At 44.4% G+C, this 18,386-nt stretch overlaps 1 protein-coding gene across 1 annotated transcript; it reads left to right on the forward strand.

Annotated features, from left to right (window-relative positions):
• Positions 1 to 3,206: 3,206 nt before the first annotated feature.
• LOC139763998 (uncharacterized) lies at positions 3,207 to 15,304 on the forward strand. The gene is made up of 14 exons (XM_071690470.1): positions 3,207 to 3,353; positions 4,802 to 4,923; positions 5,619 to 5,852; positions 6,292 to 6,639; positions 6,851 to 6,979; positions 7,151 to 7,319; positions 7,699 to 7,760; positions 9,943 to 10,006; positions 11,070 to 11,191; positions 12,174 to 12,407; positions 12,735 to 13,082; positions 13,353 to 13,484; positions 13,735 to 13,903; positions 14,583 to 15,304. The coding sequence occupies exons 1-14, from the start codon at positions 3,311 to 3,313 to the stop codon at positions 14,687 to 14,689; spliced, it is 2,283 nt and encodes a 760-aa protein (XP_071546571.1). The 5' UTR covers positions 3,207 to 3,310; the 3' UTR covers positions 14,690 to 15,304.
• Positions 15,305 to 18,386: the final 3,082 nt, after the last annotated feature.

The raw sequence follows: 18,386 nt of genomic DNA on the forward strand, positions 1-18,386 counted from the left end.
TGTGTGTGTGTGTGTGTGTGTGTGTGATTACTATCTGAGTGTTACGGGGAGAGTTTTACGCTCGTTTTGCCCCGTCTTTTAACTTTATACACATGTACCATGTCTCTCGTCCTACGTGTACAGACACACACACACACACACACACATAGGATAACAAAGGGGGAACAAGGAAACTGTGAAAAGAATACTGTGGACAAGGCAGGTGAAAATTCAAAACTTTGTCCATAAATTCACCAGGAGTCAGTTGTCTGTTAAGGGTAGCGAATCGGAGTGAGGGATTCCGAGGGAATAACTGCACAGAATGATGTAAGGATATGTGAAGAAGAACTAATTTCACCACACGTCCTTAGGACATATACAGACATGCCAGGGACACCACCAGTTGAACTAGTACTGTTTCAGATGTCACTGGAGAGAGAGAGGCAAAGTGTCTGGAAATGGGCGAGTGCAAACGTCATATCCATTTGTAAGAAAAGAGACCAGGAACAGGCGTCGAACTGCAGACCGGTCTCATTAACGAGTGAGGTATGTTACGGTTCTCGAAAAGATCATTAGAAAGCAAGTGGATGACTCTCTACTGAGGAGAAGTTACCCACATGAGGTACAGCACCGTTTTAGGGAAAGAAAGTCATTAGTAACTTTCCACCTAAGAGTTCTAAGAGAGAGTTCAGTCCTAGACAAAAGGGATGACCGGGTGGACTGCTTGTATCTGGACCGCTAAAAGGCATTTGACACTTTGCAGTATAAGTGGCTGATTAAGAGGCAGGATCACCAGGGAGGAAGAAGAGAAGAATTCCTTCAATGGACGGATGATTACCACAGTGGGAGGGAACAGAGGACGCATGCTACTGGAGCCTACCCCGAATAGTTCGATGTAAACAACGCAGTGCTGCAGGGTTCTGTTCTGAGACCATTATCCTTCTTGATCTATTTAAATGGCATGCCTAATGGAATGCACTCCTACCTGAATATGTTTGCAGATGATGCGAAAGTCTTTAGGTAACTGAATAGCGAGGAAAGCCTGCATCAGCTTACAAGAACTGAACAAACATCAAAGTTGGTCTGATACTTGGTAGATGATTCTGTGTGTAAGAAGGACTTGGGAGTCGACATCGTCCCTAACCCGTCGCTAGAGTCCCACATTAGGAGAACAATTAAGAATACAAACTGTCTGCTGAAAAAAATCAAGATAGCTTTCAACTATGTGGATAAGTATATATTAACGAAGCCGTGCATATCCTACATAAGGACAAAACTAGAATATGCTTCTCAAATCAGGTCTCCACACCTAAAGAAGCACAAAGAGCCAAACAGAGAGAGACCAGAGGATGACAACAATAATGGTACCAGAATTAAGATATCTAAGTTGCAAGGAAAGGGTACAGGCTTTTAATTTTGCCTGCCCTGGGAGATACAAGAGCGAGAAGTGACCTTATCATAACCTTTTAAGTTGCTGAAACAGATCAGTGATATGGGCAGGGGACAGTTCTTCGAGAGATGTAGTAAAGATACAGCAACCAGAGGACATAACATAAAATTAAACAAGAAACTTGTTAAAAAAAAATAAAGAATTACTTTTATAGTAATAAGAAGTTGAATGATAGCAGAGAATTTTCAAGAGATGGGGCCCCCATGAGTGTAAAACTCCCTCCCCGTATAGCACAAATAGGTACTTACACACACACACACACACACACACACACACACACACACACACCTATGGTAATTACTTACTCTACTCATTTGTACTAGAACAAGAGGGGTTATACTCATGGGGCCCCATCTCTTAACCATTCACTACTACTAAACCACATCTTAAATATACGGTTTTCGTCAGATGTATGTCTGTCTATCTGTTTCATTTGTAAGATTCTTGAGCAAACACTGAAAACGAGACATTTGTCTCGATTACACTCGAACTATGATACTATATGCACCACCTCCTGTATTACAAGCCAACAACTCCTGTGTTAACACTAACACAATACAAGGAATGACGCACGAGTTCAATTCTCTCCTCCTCTCTCGTGCTTATCCTTGGCGACAGGGAAGTGAAGACTTTAGCACTGGAGAGCTCTCGCTGAAGCTCTGCGTCGAATCCCCTCACGGTCATGACCTTTGACCCTTACTCCTACCTCCCCCCAACTCAACCGTGGGTTCTGGATGACTCGGAGACTCCTTCCCCTGTCTAACCTTGTCCCTTCTACGAAGTTGGGTCTTGCGACTTAAAAAAAAAAAAAAAAAGTCTAGTTCTTAAAAAATCCATTCCCACATACGGTGTATTGGCTAAAGGTACGGCATATACACACACACAACACACACACACACATATATATATATATATATATATATATATATATATATATATTCCCTGAGGGTTATCAAAAGCATCTCCTTGATGAATCAGCAGAGGGGTTTCGATTATCATCAAATCTGTTAGACATTATACTGAATCTATTACATAAATATTCATACGGGTGATTCGGATTCTTTGATATTCCCCTAACCTGACTCCTCTTTACTAGCCAGCGGCCAGAGATATATAGCTTGAAACAAACAAAAAAACAAACAAAACACCAGGCCAATACAAGTGAACACAGTTATTGAAATTTCAGTTCAAATCTATGTCTCAAAACTTATTTATAATTTCCTTATTTGTGATGATAAAAGAATGGTATGGGTGACTACATATAACACAATTATGATTATAATTCATATATTGCCACCCTGATAACATATACGTGTCTTCGATGCATTGGGCACAAATCTGCAGAGATTCAGTTCAGCTCAATAATGATAATCGAAAGAGAAGTTGATTGTACAACATGCATACATCCTCAATCGTGACAAATACATAAGACTGGGCTAGTGCTGCGCAATATGCCTTCCACTTGCGTCCGCTGCAGATGGGGGTCATAAATAATATAAACTGAAATACTGGAAAAAAAAAATCGACGAATGGAAATATGGGGATTCCAGCCCATCCGTGCTGAAGAGGTGGGACAGATATCAACAGGTCTGACCCAGCAGAGAATCCCTAATACCAGAAGTCACCAGAGTGGCAGGAAAGTATTCCAGGGCCGTTGCATGAAGACTGCTTGCCAACGTAATCCCATTACTGCTTGCAGTCACATTGCTAATACAGGCATGTACACAGGTTCGCGCGCGCTAACAGGATCGTCCTCTGGGTATATAAACTTCCGCAAGGCGAATAGTCAGCTATTCTGCCCTGGTGTCACGCCGTCAGAACAGCTACTCCAGCTCCTTTCATTCTTTTTTATCTCCAGAGATAAACACCGCCAACTTTTCGATGGTGAACGCCGTGAAAGTTTTCAAAAAGAACGCTCCCAATGGTACGTTGGATCCGTTAGCCGTTGACACCCAGCGGGTGTCGAAGACTGTGTTTAAAGCCTTCACCTACAGTGTGTTTAGCAAAGGTGCTTGTAAATAACGATTATTTCAGGCTACGATAAGTCTCACAGCTCTTACCTGAGCAAGATGGCAATTTGTGCTAAATACACTGTTGGCGGAATAAGGTAGGATTCAAACTCTACTCAATCCACATATTCTAATATATATATATATATATATATATATATATATATATATATATATATATATATATATATATATATATATATATATATATATATAATCAAACTGATACGCATATGGTATTGGCTACTGTAACAGCAGACAAGTGGTATCAAGTCAAACCTACATAAAGTGCGCCCTTTGAAGTTGCAGGAGCTCTATAAGAGGGGTCCTAAGGTATAATGATAATAATAATAATAATAATAATAATAATAATAATAATAATAATAATAGCGAAAGATACTCGTTTTTTCCTTCAATCTTGAAAGTGAGAGCAGGAAACAACGGGGATTTAAATTCATTCACCCCAGCTGTACATTTTGACGAAATTCTTTCGTAACTAAAGTGTAAGTGTAAGTAACTTAGCTCTCCAACCCATCTGAACTGTTACTGATTGGTTCCGTCTCACTTTCTGTATGAAGCAGGCTATCTCCCGAGATAAAGTGTTGATACTGAGAAAGTGAGAGGCTGTGAAATGATGATACTGTAATTTAGAGACAGCAACGTAGTTCTTGGAAAAGGAAATCGATCACGCTTCCACTGATTTGAACCCAATTATTAAAGAGCTGCATAGACTTCTGAAGGTCATACCTCTGAGGAGATTCAGTGTTTTGCTTGCACATAAGAAAATGCGAAATAGTGACAAATATGAATCTCTGTCCGCTTATGTAATTCGAAAGTAATTGTGCGAGCTGACGCTCATTTGCAGCTGGTTATTTTATTCGATGATCGTGCGATAAAGTATAAAGCGAGCTCTGGAGTTACTATACAAGTCAAGTGATGTACAAGACAGCCGTGATAACAGAGAATTTCTCAATTGACCTAGTGCCCCAGTAACGGAAGCTGAAAACATCATTTCAATGCACCGCAGCGTTCTCCATGCATCCTGTGGGAAAAATTTTTTACATTAATTTCTGTTTTGCATCTGGCGATGTGAGCTCGATGAGAATGTAAAAGTGTCCCGATCCTCTTACAGGTGCCAAGTGTGTCTGGGTGCTCACCGGTCTTACCTTAATCCAATCGTTTTACAACTACAGACAAGCAGGCCATGGCGAAAACCGACAGCCTATCCCACTAGTTTCGCTCGTCAGAACACAAATATGACAAAAGCAAATCGTATCGTAGATATTTAGTTTATCTTTTTTTTTTAACAAATGTGTTTCTTGTTTATGACTTGATGATGAGTGTTATTCTTTCCCTCCTGCAGGTAAGATCACTGTCTACCTAGGTCGCAGAGACTTCGTTGATAACACCACCAGTACTGAACCTGTCGATGGCGTCGTAGTCGTTGACCATGACTACCTCCGGGGCCGCAAGGTCTACGCTGCCGTAAGTGCCCAAACGACTTTGTATTGGTAATGGAAAAAAAAAAACACAGCAGATATGCCGGGTGATTTGACTTAATGATATACGAACGACAGACCGATGCTCATACATGGAAGCGACTGACCATAATTCCACTCTACTCAGGAGTTTCAGAGATTCAGTATGGAATTATAGTCCTTTAGATAATTCTCACGATATTCTTTTTTTTTTTCCCCTCTGACCAACACACTCACATTTTCAATAAAGGGATGATATAGAAAGGAGGAGGAAGTACATACGATCAGAAGACAATATATTTCATCTTTGAACTCATTACCAGGAAATTAGGGAATTGATAACTGATGGAGTTACAGGAGACTGAAGATCCTTTCACAGTTTGTCTTTGTCAGTTTTGTCACTAAGCAGTAGACTGCCTCAACTTACGTGTGTAATTCAAGTGCCTCGCAGATTTTGTCTTTATTGAATCAATACTAAACGTTTTCTTCTCTCGTGTAACATCCCCAAATAAAAAATGGTCCAGCTTCCACGAAACAAACAGCTGCCTTCAGACCAAGTATTTCCTTCGTCTCTACATTTTCCCAAAACTAATTTCTGAGAGAGACATTAAGGATCCTCATCTCACAAAGCCTCCGTCGCTGTCTGTTGTGATCTAAGGAACACCCCGTCTTCCCTTACAACTGCCGTCTTGTCTCCGTCAGGTTACGGTCACGTACCGTTTCGGCCGCGAGGAGGATGAGATCATGGGGCTGCACTTCAGCAAGGAGTTGCAGCTCACCTGCCAGGAGATCTACCCGAAGGAGGAGAAGATAAAAACGACCGAGGTACAGGAGAAGCTTCTCAAGAAGTTGGGCAGCGCTTCCCACCCCTTCGCCGTCATCATCCCTGAGAACGCCCCGTGCTCCGTCCAGCTCCACCCTGGGTCGGAAGGAACGGTACGAAGTCTTGCCTTTTAAAATTACATACCGCACGGCAGAGTCCTCAAGTAAGGATGCGACTCATGCTACTCTAAATCGTGGATGCTTTCTACGGTCTGAAGTTATTTCCCAGTGGCACACTGTGGTCTTCCTTGTGGTCTCGTCAATATAACGTTGAACAGAACAAAGTAGAATTAAAGCTTCAAATACGTGCTTGAAGAAAGACCATAGAATGTGTACCAATACGATCCTATTCTATCTAAGCTGTATATTGATACGCAACTTGGTACAAATTTACCTGCATTAAGCAAAGTATTTATTAATTACAATGATTGAAAAGTACCTTTATACAGTCCACCAAGACGTGGATCGATATACAGCTGAGATAGAAAAGAACCTGCTTTCGCGAAAGGAAACTTACTAATGTTTGTTCCTAACATGCAACCTATCCACTCAGGCCAAGCCCCTCGGAGTGATCTACGAGCTGAAGGTCTATGTCGCCGACAACACGGAGGAGAGGCCCCACCGGCGGAACTCCGTGACTCTTGCCGTCAGGAAGGTCCAGTTCTCCCCACAGGAACGCTTCAACCGGCAGCCTAGCACCCTCGCCACCAAGGGATTCACCTTTACATCGGGAAAGCTCACCATGGAGCTGAGCCTGGAGAAGGAGCTGTACTACCACGGGGAGCAGGTCAAGCCCGCCGTCACCATATCCAACAACAGCAAGAAAACTGTGAAGGGGATGAAATGCTGTATAATCCAGCATGTGGAGGTCACTATGACCAACGCCCAGTTCAATCGTGAGGTGAGTCTGTCCTCTTTCCGGCAACACCTACTTCTGGTCATTCACTTTCTCATATTTTCTCACCTGCCTCATACATTCCATTATGAGAATGAGCCAATTGTAAAAGCCATACTTATGTTCTACGAGTATTTATCATGCCTGCAAGCGATGCACACTATTTGTGAGTCATGGTCTTGATACCACACTAGCCCGGTGTTGTTGACTGCCTCAGGTAGCGTCGCTGGAGACCCGGGAGGGCTGCCCAATCATGCCAGGCGGCCGCTTCCAGAAGACCTTCCACATCATGCCCCTGGCTGCCAACAGGAACAAGTTCGGCATCGCCCTCGACGGGAAGATGAAGGTAAAGACAAGATCGCTCGATCAATTGCCGTATGATACGAGGGTAAACTACCCCTGCTAGTAAGGGGCAAGATGAGATGTTAAGCACTTGTAAAACTGGAAAATACGCTGAGATCCATGCCTAATTTACTAGTAGGAAAATATCACCATAGCTCCTGCCCTCCTCCTACAGGATACCGACGCCAACTTGGCCTCATCCACGGTGATGAAGGAAGGAACCAACCCCAACGACGCCCTGGGTATCGTGGTCTCCTACAGCGTCCGCGTCCGCATTAACTGCGGCGCCCTTGGTGGGGAGCTGGTGGCCGACCTGCCCTTCAAGCTCATGCATCCCGCCCCTGGTAAGTAACACTGCCACCGGTGACCGACCTGCCCCCAAAAAGTACGACATCCAGTTACTAAAAGCGTATCGTAATTAATTCTGACGATGTGTATCACCGGTCTTAAGTGATGGTAGTAAAACAAACACTTTTCCGACAGTCTTTGATGTTCTCAGAATATCCTTGAAATGATGAGAACTCTTTCACTCACATAATGACTAGTAATAAAACCTCAGGTAGTTCCTCGTTTCACCGAGAGCAGGAGAGAGTTATATGAATGACGAATGAGAACGAAGCCAATTTCTTGAACTTAATGTGTTTAAACCCTTACAGGGCAACAGTTATCCCAAAGTAACGTAGATATAGGTAAACTGTACTGACCATTTTCTCTCGTCTACAGACTGCGTGAAATCCCAGAGCGAGGACATTGAGTTCGAGGACTTCGCCCGTCTACGTCGCGGGGTGAGCCTCGACAACCAGCTGTAAACACCTCGCCCAGCACGGCCGAGGTCTCCTACAGAATCATCTCCTCGCTCCTTCCTCCCTCCGTGCATCGCACGCCGACCTCTGCATCATCAGCCAGCAGCAGCAGTGGCCCACCCTGTCCTCGTAAGAGCGACCCCACGGCGCTTTACCAGCAACGTTTATCTAACCATCGTCGTCAACTGACCTCGAACGAACGAAAACGATAATGACGACTAACAAGTATTTGCTAATCAGCTTACAATCAGTAACCATAAGAGGAAAAACCCTCGAGGCTCCGTCTTCAACACACAATACATCGCCTCTGCTGGAGCGTGCATCCTAGGGGCTCCATTAGCGAATGATCTCCCTAGAGATCCAGCAGCTAAGGACCTCCTCTAGAGCTCCGGTATGGAAAGACCTCCCCAAACAGCTCCATCAGCAGGACTTTCCCAAGGAGTTCCAGCAGCGAATGACCTCCCAGAGGGCTCTAGTAGCGACAGGGTTCCCTAGAAAGCTCCAGCGGCGAAGGATCTCTCCAGAGAGCTCGCAATAAGAGGACCTCTCGAGAGAGCTCCAGCGGTGAAGGCAGACCCCTATATAGAGCTCCAGTAGCTTAAGACCTCGCCACTTTCGTCGAACTGCTAGTGAACCTCAGTGAACTCCTGAAGACAAACCCTACAAATGGGGGGCCTACAATCAGCTTCGAAGGTCCGCCACCGAGACTCAGACCCAGATGGGGTCTTCAAGATCTACAGGGTTCGTACACTCGCTGAAGACTCGAAAATTTAGACCCCTTTCTTCGGGCCCATTTAGATTCATTTATTGAACTGAAGAAACATTATCTTACATTCACACTATCAATTTCGAAGTAGAATTAAATAAATGCCTTGGAGGTGAGGTAAAGATGGTAAAGTTCAAAGCAACATTTATCTTTAAGACATGTTTCTCCAGGACCTGAGGTCGAAACTCATACCACATCGGACTTATCAAGCCTGAATTTTAATCTAAAAAAAAAATCACTCTGTCGCTGACCCGTACGAACCCTGCTACAGAAACTCTCACGTTGGTACCTGATAGTTCAACACCCGCGTCCTGATGATCATCACCCGCCACCTGCAAACTTTTACGTTGTTAGCAACAAAATTAAGGACGGGAACTACCAATCTCCCGTTGATGTCATAATAAATCTATGCCCTAAATGTGTGTTGCATTATTTCCATCTCCCAGATGATCAGATGCTTTGCAGATGAGACCCCAAGTCAGTGAACTGAAAGGGTTGGAAGAAGATTAAACGAGCCAGTTGAATCAGTGGCCAACTACAGCACCAGTCCTTCTACAACCACTCACGTTTTAATCACAAACAGCTTTGTTAGGACTCACTGATCTGACAATGTTTGACTTCCACTGTATTAAATGATACCTAATGCAATACCTACTAACCCAATCATCAATGGTAATACCTACTCACAGACTCCAGTTTACAACGGGTCACCAACAACCACAATTCATAATATTTACCCACCCACGAGTACCATACGCTAAGGTGCCATACGTTATCCTCAGTCAACTACCATCATACCTACCTAATCGTACACCCATCTGTAGTATAGCATCTACCCGCCAAAAGTCCAACTCCTACAATGGAAATCTCTCATTTTCCTGAAGAGCAAATGCCTATAAACAGACGCCATTGAGTACGATTGAAATACGACAGTGTTTAAGCAGTTACAGCAGTTCTGTTTAACCACAGTTACCCTAACACTACATACGTACCCACTTATTTACGATAATACTACACAAAGTTGCCATATGTTGAACTAAAAGAACAACGTTAATCAAGAGCGATGACGGCGTGATTCTTCCGGAGCCGAGACCAAAAACAAGAAGCGGCCATCTTAGCTTCTCCCCCTGGCGCGCGCGTCCCTGCCGAAACCCAATGTTAGTGCTGGTAATGGAAGCCCAAGACAGACTCAGCTCGGAATGTGGCTAAATATAGAATAAAACAGCTTACCGGTGTGCGTGAGTGTAGTCATGTGAACCAGTCGGAGGGAGACTCTCCAATTAGCAGTAAATGGATTACAGGGAGTATATAGAGGCAGAGTTGGGGTGGGGACGCCATCCCGCTGTTGTTCTTCGTTGAGCAAACTCAAAGCGTCTCTCTCTCGCAACTTCTCGTAAGAGAAAAAAACAACCAACTTCGATGGTGAACGCCGTGAAGGTCTTCAAGAAAACCGCCCCTAATGGTATGTGAATCGCTGTGTGGGAGAGAGTGAGTAGTATTGTAGACAAAAAAAAAAGGTCTGGTAAACTATGGTTGCATTTCCGTACTGTTTCATGGTAATGTTCAACGAGCACAGATAATATCGCAGGATATTCCAACCTATCAACACTTTTTTTTATCTCAATTCATAAAAACTGACAGGTGCAATGTGAATGTGCACCGTATCTGTTCGGGTGGTGACTTGCAATGAAGGTATGCAGAAAAATAATTCATCATTATTAGTCCTTTAAGATCTAACTTTTTTCATATATATAACGCAGAAGGATATGTGGTTCCGTGTGTTTCATGTATTCAAAATGCTGTAACATTCTCGTAGTTCTTGAATTCATCATGAGTATCTAACATCTAGCAGCAAAATACCGTATCATACGGTAACAAAGCTAGGTTTTTTCAGTGTTATGAGTTACGCTTTCTATCCATTGCCATATTCTGCTCATAACCCACATATACCGTAAAGTTATCTCCGTACACTGTCGGATTTTCCTTCGTAGTCTACAACTACGATGAACACCAAAATAGAGGAAAAATGCCTATATTCTTTTTTTTCCTGTTTTCGATTACAATATTTCATCTATGTTATTTGGCTGTGAATTCTGATGTGTGCTTCTTTACTGCTCATCTTAGAACACGCATTATTTAACCCCCATGAGCAGGACAATACGACCATTGAATACGACAATAAGTCACTTGCTTTTGATGGTGCAGCCTCTGAGGGTCGTTTCGTCATGTTCTATAGGTTAAAGCGAGCAGAGGCCAACACCAAATTATGTATATCTTCAAAAACAATTCCAATATATCAAAAACATTTTTTCTTAACACCATAAAGATAACAAAATTCGAATTAAGTCTGCAGTCATGGATAGAAGTTAAATCTCTCTTTACAAATACTGAAATATTCAAACTATTTCAGTCATGCAACCAAATCATCATACAGTTGTGTGAATCATACTTTACGTGGTGCATACTGTTCTTAATGATGGTTCTGACAACGGCCGCCACATATCACCTGTCTTTCCCTCCTGCAGGTAAGATCACTGTCTACCTAGGTCGCAGAGACTTTGTTGATAACACCACCGGAACTGAACCTGTCGATGGCGTCGTAGTCGTTGACAATGACTACCTCCGGGGCCGCAAGGTCTACGCTTCCGTAAGTACCCCCTTACCAAAACTCGTTTTCTCTGAAAAATCCACACACCCCAACCTTCCTCAACCTCAGCGCATCTTTGTGGACTTGTTTACTTGAATTAGCAAGATGACAATGTTTCTAGGTCTAATTCTATTGGTTGTATACATGTGCCAGATCAGCGTAAACCCTTTCCAACAACGCTAAAGATAGCTGTGTTACATATTCTAATTTCAGCCAAATTCTAAATTTTCAATTTCATCGTCAAATCAATTTGGCTAATATCCCTACATTATCACCGCATCCTCATTACCCATCACACAAACTCTGTGTCCGACATAATGGAGTACTAATAACTGCAATTATTCCAGTTATTCTGTCCTCATACACAGTTCTTAACATATTGAACACCCAAAGGAGTGTTCGAATTTTTCGACTGGTGGGTTATACCTTGACAATGCGCTTGTTCAAATAACAGACCAATCTAACACAACAGTTTCCAATGCAAGGCCTAGGTAGCACACCAAACATATTAACAGATAACCCAAACAACTGAAAGGTGATGCAGTAACCAACAAAAGTGCAGTTCCATGGCTCTTAACGACGTGAGCACGACGGTACGACCCTTTAGCATGACGGGACGACCCTTAGGTATGATAAACAGCCTGGTCTTTGACATGATCATACCCAAGTGTTGTTACGTCGTGGTTAAGGATCGTACAGAGGCGCGCATGGGATTAAATGCCACCACCAATGGGTTAACTAGTGATGGCGGTTAGGATATCATAGCCTGTGCTTATGTATTTATGCTGGTGTCTGTATCAAGAGACATATTTACACAATATGAATACTAGATCTTTAATACTACATTCATTACCCGTTACTACTCTACCACGAACCAACACATCCCCTTTCTCGTACCTAATAAACTCGAGTAGATTTGTCTTTCCCCCCCCCCCATCTAACTTGTGACGACTCACCCACCTCCCCGTCTGTCTCCTTCAAGGTTACGGTCACGTACCGTTTCGGTCGCGAGGAGGATGAGGTCATGGGGCTCTCCTTCAGCAAGGAGATGCAGCTGGCTAGCCAGCAGATCTACCCAAGCACCATCCAGTCCGAACCCAATGGCGTCCAGGATAGGCTTATAAAGAAGCTGGGCGCCAATGCCTACCCATTCGCCGTCACCCTCCCTGAACACGCTCCCTGCTCCGTTCAACTGCACTCCGGAGAGGATGAAAGCGTGAGTGTTTATATCTTAATCTCATCTAAGCTGAGCACCACCGATCATGTGATGACCATTCCTGCACTTATTTACATTTAGGTACCAAGGCATGTCATTGCAAATGATGTCTACCAATGCACTAAGTTGCAGTAACAAAGTACAAGCACAATTATTGATACAAAATATGGCATTTGTCAAAAAAAAAAGTCTTTCACAAAAATCATCTAAGCGTGTAATCATAATGCGAAGAAGTGTCTTTCTAAGCTACTGGCGAGGCTCCGATGATGTTGCCTCGACCTTGAGGAACCTAACATTTCTACCAACGTTTTTGTCTCCCTGGAACAGACCAAGCCCCTTGGTGTCATCTACGATCTGAGGGTCTTCGTCGGGGACAACTCCGATGAGAAGCCCCACAGGCGTAACTCCGTTGCCCTCGCCGTCAGGAAGGTGCAATTCTCTCCCCCCGGCGGAAGCAAGCGTCAGCCCAGCACCCTGGTGTCCAAGGGCTTCGCTCTCTCCTCCGGCAAGCTGAACATGGAGGTGACCCTTGACAAGGAGCTCTACTACCACGGTGAGCAGGTCAAGGCCACCTTGAGCGTCAACAACGCCTCCAAGAAGACGGTTAAGAACGTCAAGTGCGCTGTCATCCAGCACGTTGAGCTCACCATGACCAACAACCACTTCAGCCGCGAGGTGCGTCTCTACTCTCTCTCTCTCTCTCTCTCTCTCTCTCTCTCTCTCTCTCTCTCTCTCTCTCTCTCTCTCTCTCTCTCTTCCTCATCTGGCTAACCTGAATCACTCGTCCAGCAAAAACTGCTTGAAAAAAAGAACTATTTTTCTCTGGTAGGAACAAACACAATATGCCTATATAAAGTACCGTACATAAATCATTTTACATGAAGTATACATTTTTCTTACTTCGGTGGGATATTACTGTCTGACGAAGGGTGACTCCACCGGCAGGTTGCCTGTCTCGAGTCCAAGGAGGGTTGCCCCGTCACCCCAGGAAGCAACCTCCACAAGACCTTCAACCTCACCCCAGTTGCCTCATCCAACAAGAACAAGTATGGCATCGCCCTGGACGGAAAGCTCAAGGTAAGATGACCGGGGCAGAGATGGCCCGTCTCTGAGACTGTATCACGAAATACCACAATGATGTATAATGTATAATTCTGAAATACATGACAGCGGGGAAACACATGCCAAGAAAAAAAAAAGGTCTTAGTTAACACATACAGGAAAGCAAAGCTTCCTGCATAGTCCAGACTGGTAGTTACACACACACACACACACACACACACACACACCGAGTTAACCGATGAGGACCCACCTATCTCTCCGGCAGGATACCGACGCCAACTTGGCCTCCTCCACCATAGTCGCCGCCGGGAAGAACGCCAACGATGCCCTTGGTATCGTGGTGACCTACTCCCTCCGCGTCAAGCTGAGCTGCGGTGCCATCGGCGGCGAGCTGGTCGCCGACCTGCCCTTCAAGCTCATGCACCCAACCCCTGGTAAGGCCAAGGCTCAAGCCCTTCGAGTTACTTGCACCCCCAACCCTGGTAAGGCTCAGCCCTTTCCGGGGGTGGTAGCCTTTATATCTAACCTAATGGGTCTTGATTTCTTTCTTCTTTTTTCTTAAGACGGGAGGGTTAGTTAGGCTGCATAGGTGGACTCAGGAGCCGATCAGGTTAGGTGGAGATAACCTTATCTGAACATGTCAAGCTGTGGGATAGAGTGACTGAACTAACTGTAATAATAACTGGCAGTACCCTCACACTACCCAGTGCGATAGTTGTTTAAAATCTGCTCATCATTTCTCTAAACATGAGAAATGTTCTTCATCTTCTAACATCATCTGGGATTCTGTAGTAACTCCTAGCGCTTATCTGTTACACTAGAAACCTTAAAATACTTCTGATGAATATAGAATCCAATAAGACCCCCCCTAGGCTGAGCGGGATCACTACGATTTTCCGAATCTTCACGATACCAAAGTTTCAATACCTAAAACTGGAAATATTCTATGTTCTAAGTGGCCAATATAATCAGGGAAACGTACGTAATTCTGGGTTGAATCGATTCACGAATGCTTCGGAACATTTTGGTTATCCCGGCTGAACAGTGGTCTTAAACTCCCTTGAGGTGACCGTACCTACAAGCCTAACGTGGCTGGCTTGGTTTCTCCTGCAGGTGCCACCATCAAGGCCCGCCCTGACGCCGGCTACGCCGGCGGCGAAGACCTCGAGTTCGAAGACTTCGCCCGCCTGCGTCGCGGTGAGAGCGTTGACCAGAACTAAGGTCACTAGGTCCGCATGGTCTCGTCCCTCCCTCTTCTATTCTTTTTTCACCCGCTCCCAAGATCACAGCCCCATCTCGCCCGACCCAACCCTTTCCCTCGCCAAAACCTGCAGAACCTTCACGACTCACCGATCGAACGAACGAACGACACGGGATATTTTCGACACGATGACGACGGTGTGCTGAGCTCTTATAGCCTCTGCGCGCTGCACGTTCAGTTCTAAGTCACTTGTGTTGTCAGACCGCACTGCCCGCGTCATCAGCCCCACGCCCAGGTCTCCGACCTCCACGGGGTCTCACAGGCCCTGAAGAGAGGCCCTACATCACCATCCAGGGTCACAGTGTGGGAGTTCCGGAGCTTCGAACCATCTGGAGGCTTCGTCTCAACCCGGCACGGGCAGCCTGCGTTCTTCTTGTGTTTTGTTTTATGTAGTTTTGGTTTGGTTGTTATCAGTGATGCCTTGTAAGAAGTGTATTTTACCTATTACTATTTTGTTTTTTAAGTATCAGTTGTTATGTTTAAAGACAAAAAATCCACTAATCATGTAAATGTTTAATTTGCAGATGTAATTCTGGTATTTCAAGTAAATTGGCAATTTTATTTTGTTATTGAATAGATATTTTTTTCTAACCTCTCCTTCAACAAATCTCCCATCACATATAACTGAGGAACCAGTGGGAGCCCATGGGTTAAGTCTATGGAAAACGTAAACATGTCAAGAAAAAGTGAGTCATTCTTCAAAGGCTGTCTTAATTTTTCTGTATCTACTTTACCAAACAAATGATACAGGTTATTAGAAAGTCCTCATAACAAAATCGGTCTAACTCACATGTTGTTGAGCTACCCTAATTCCTCGGAGAGGAGACGTGAGCTGATAATGAAACTCGCATTCCTTGTTGGACGACTATGCTGAAGCGCTGAAACAGAAAGTTGGATCCTCTCTCTCTCGTCTTCGGTTTTCAGAGAAAGAAAAATCAGTTTGATGTATATACTGTCTCTGGATCGTGTGAATATCATGAAACCATCATCCACACCATTAAAGTGATGGTTATCATTATACCTTTTATCATTAGTATCATTATAATTATCATCATTATCATGGCGTTTGTAGCTTAGAAATATTTCCTCTGAGTCGAAGGCTAGGATCCGGGAAGGTGGAACACTCTCCTTACCTTACCTAACTTTTCAGGCTTTTGCCAATTATAGCTTTGGTAAAGTGCTTGCTATGGTACCCGTGAATCACTGGGTACTTCAATGTACTTGTGGTAGAAAGTAAGACGAGCAAGATATCTTGGTCGAAAAAGAAAATGACAAATGATACAACAGACCTTATCTAGAATCTCACGCACTAGGTCATGTACACTCAAGCCGTGCGTGGAATACAACGCACTAGGTCATGTTCACTCAAGCCGTGCGTGGAATACAACGCACTAGGTCATGTACACTCAAGCCGTGCGTGGAATACAACGCACTAGGTCATGTAAACTCAAGCCATGCATGGAATACAACGCACTAGGTCATGTACACTCAAGCCGTGCGTAGGATACAACGCACTAGGTCATGTACACTCAAGCCGTGCGTGGAATACAACGCACTAGGTCATGTACACTCAAGCCGTGCGTGGAATACAATGCACTAGGCCATGTACACTCAAGCCGTGCGTGGAATACAACGCACTAGGTCATGTACACTCACGTCGTGCGTAGGATACAATGCACTACGTCATGTACACTCGAGCCATGCGTGAACACAATGGGAAAACTTTCCTACACACACAACTGACATTGGATGGTGGCGGCGGCTGAGCTCCACATCTTCACTGCTGGTAACCAGCTGTGATCAGAATCTTGCAGTGGAAAGAAATGGTAAATGAAATTAATGGCGGTTCAATGTTTCTCTGTCCCATGAAGCTTTTGGCCTGGAATCTCTCTCTCTCTCTCTCTCTCTCTCTCTCTCTCTCTCTCTCTCTCTCTCTCTCTCTCTCTCTCTCTCTCTCTCTCATTTTTTCTTAAAAAAGGGGTGGTTTGAGGTAAAGAAGAGGTGGGACAGGGGAAGAAACAGTTTGAAATGGAAGAGAGGGGCGAAAAATGCACAGGCTGTATGGTGTAGGTTTTGTGATGTGTATATGTGTGTGTGTGTGTGTGTGTGTGTGTGTGTGTGTGTGTGTGTGTGTGTGTAGTTTTCCACAATGTGTATTTAGTGATGTTGCTTCTCACTGACCTTGAAAGAAAAATTAAGCACTGTCCACCATGTCCATCGACGGCTGGCTGGAGCCTCGCTTAGAGGACCTGAGGCTTCAATCACCCATCTTCCTCTTAGAGGGAAAAAATGAGGCCCAACATCAGCCCAGGTTCTTATCGCCGTTATCACGTGTAACAGTGGTATCAGAGGGGTGCTGGGGCGGACATCCATGAGTTACATTATGGATTTTCGTTCGGTCAGGAAAACACATGGAGTCCACCACTAGACTATGGCCGAAAACACATGGATCCACCACTAACTAAGGCCGAAAACACATGGAGTCCCCCACTACACTAAGGCCGAAAACACATGGAGTCCACCACTAGAGTAAGGCTTAATGTTGTATTCGCCTTCACCCGCACTGCTCGCTGGGTACATAATCTACTGTCCATGCGCCACTGACCAGAGTTACATCAATAGGTAAAGTCACATATGAAATGGTATGATATAAAGTATGTGCAAGACCTGAGGAGATACTGCAGGGTTCTCTTCCCCTTCACACTTCCGTATTCGTTATTGTCATCTCACCCAAGACCTTGCAGACATCATGGTCTCATCACTTGCCAAAGACCTTCAGCTAATAACCCACTTGACAGCTCTCTTCCTTGTGGCGCCCTTGAGACCTCGAAGTTATTTTGGATGATATGAAGTGAAGGACTTGTAAAAGTATGGAAGCCACACGCCATTACCACAAGCAGACCAAAATGCACACTTTAACCTTTGACTGAAGTGAAGGACTTATAAAAGAATGGAAGACACACCTATTACTCCAAGTACACCGAGACGCATTTTAACCTTCCCGAGACTAACCAACCTTCTTTCTAAATGCCTAATTGACCACCTCTCGCAGTAGTGAGGGACTCATGGACAATGCGACGAAATACTGAAGTCTCCCTCTGAGGAGACCTTGAACCTTCGTTTACTTAATTGTCAAACGGGAACAAGCAACCCCCAAGCATGACAGTGACAAGCCCAAGCTTCATAATGAGACAAGACTCAAGCATTATAGCGACGGATTCGGGCTTATGACAGTGAGGTGCGTGTGTGTGTGGGGGGTGGGTGATGGGGGTTACTCCTCAACACCTGCCCCTTCACTAATCAAGAAACAGTCACTCACCTGATCGACCGTTGAGATGGCAGGTTATCTTATCATTCATACTTCACCAGCGGACTCTACCTGACGACCAACACACGCAAGAGCATACTTACCGTCTGTACCTTCGTCTGAGGGCGTTAATGAGGATACATGAGTTACGTGTTCTGTATAAACGAACGTCGTGTTACCATGTGTGGAGGCAAATGTTCATGTGTGGTTACTATCTGTGTTATAGGGAGAGAGTTTTGCACTCGTGTTGCCCCGTCTCTTAACCTTGTAAATACACACACACACACACACACACACACATATATATATATATATATATATATATATATATATATATATATTCCCAACC

The sequence above is a fragment of the Panulirus ornatus genome, chromosome 48 (genome assembly GCF_036320965.1).
Source record: "Panulirus ornatus isolate Po-2019 chromosome 48, ASM3632096v1, whole genome shotgun sequence".
Taxonomy (NCBI): domain Eukaryota; kingdom Metazoa; phylum Arthropoda; class Malacostraca; order Decapoda; family Palinuridae; genus Panulirus; species Panulirus ornatus.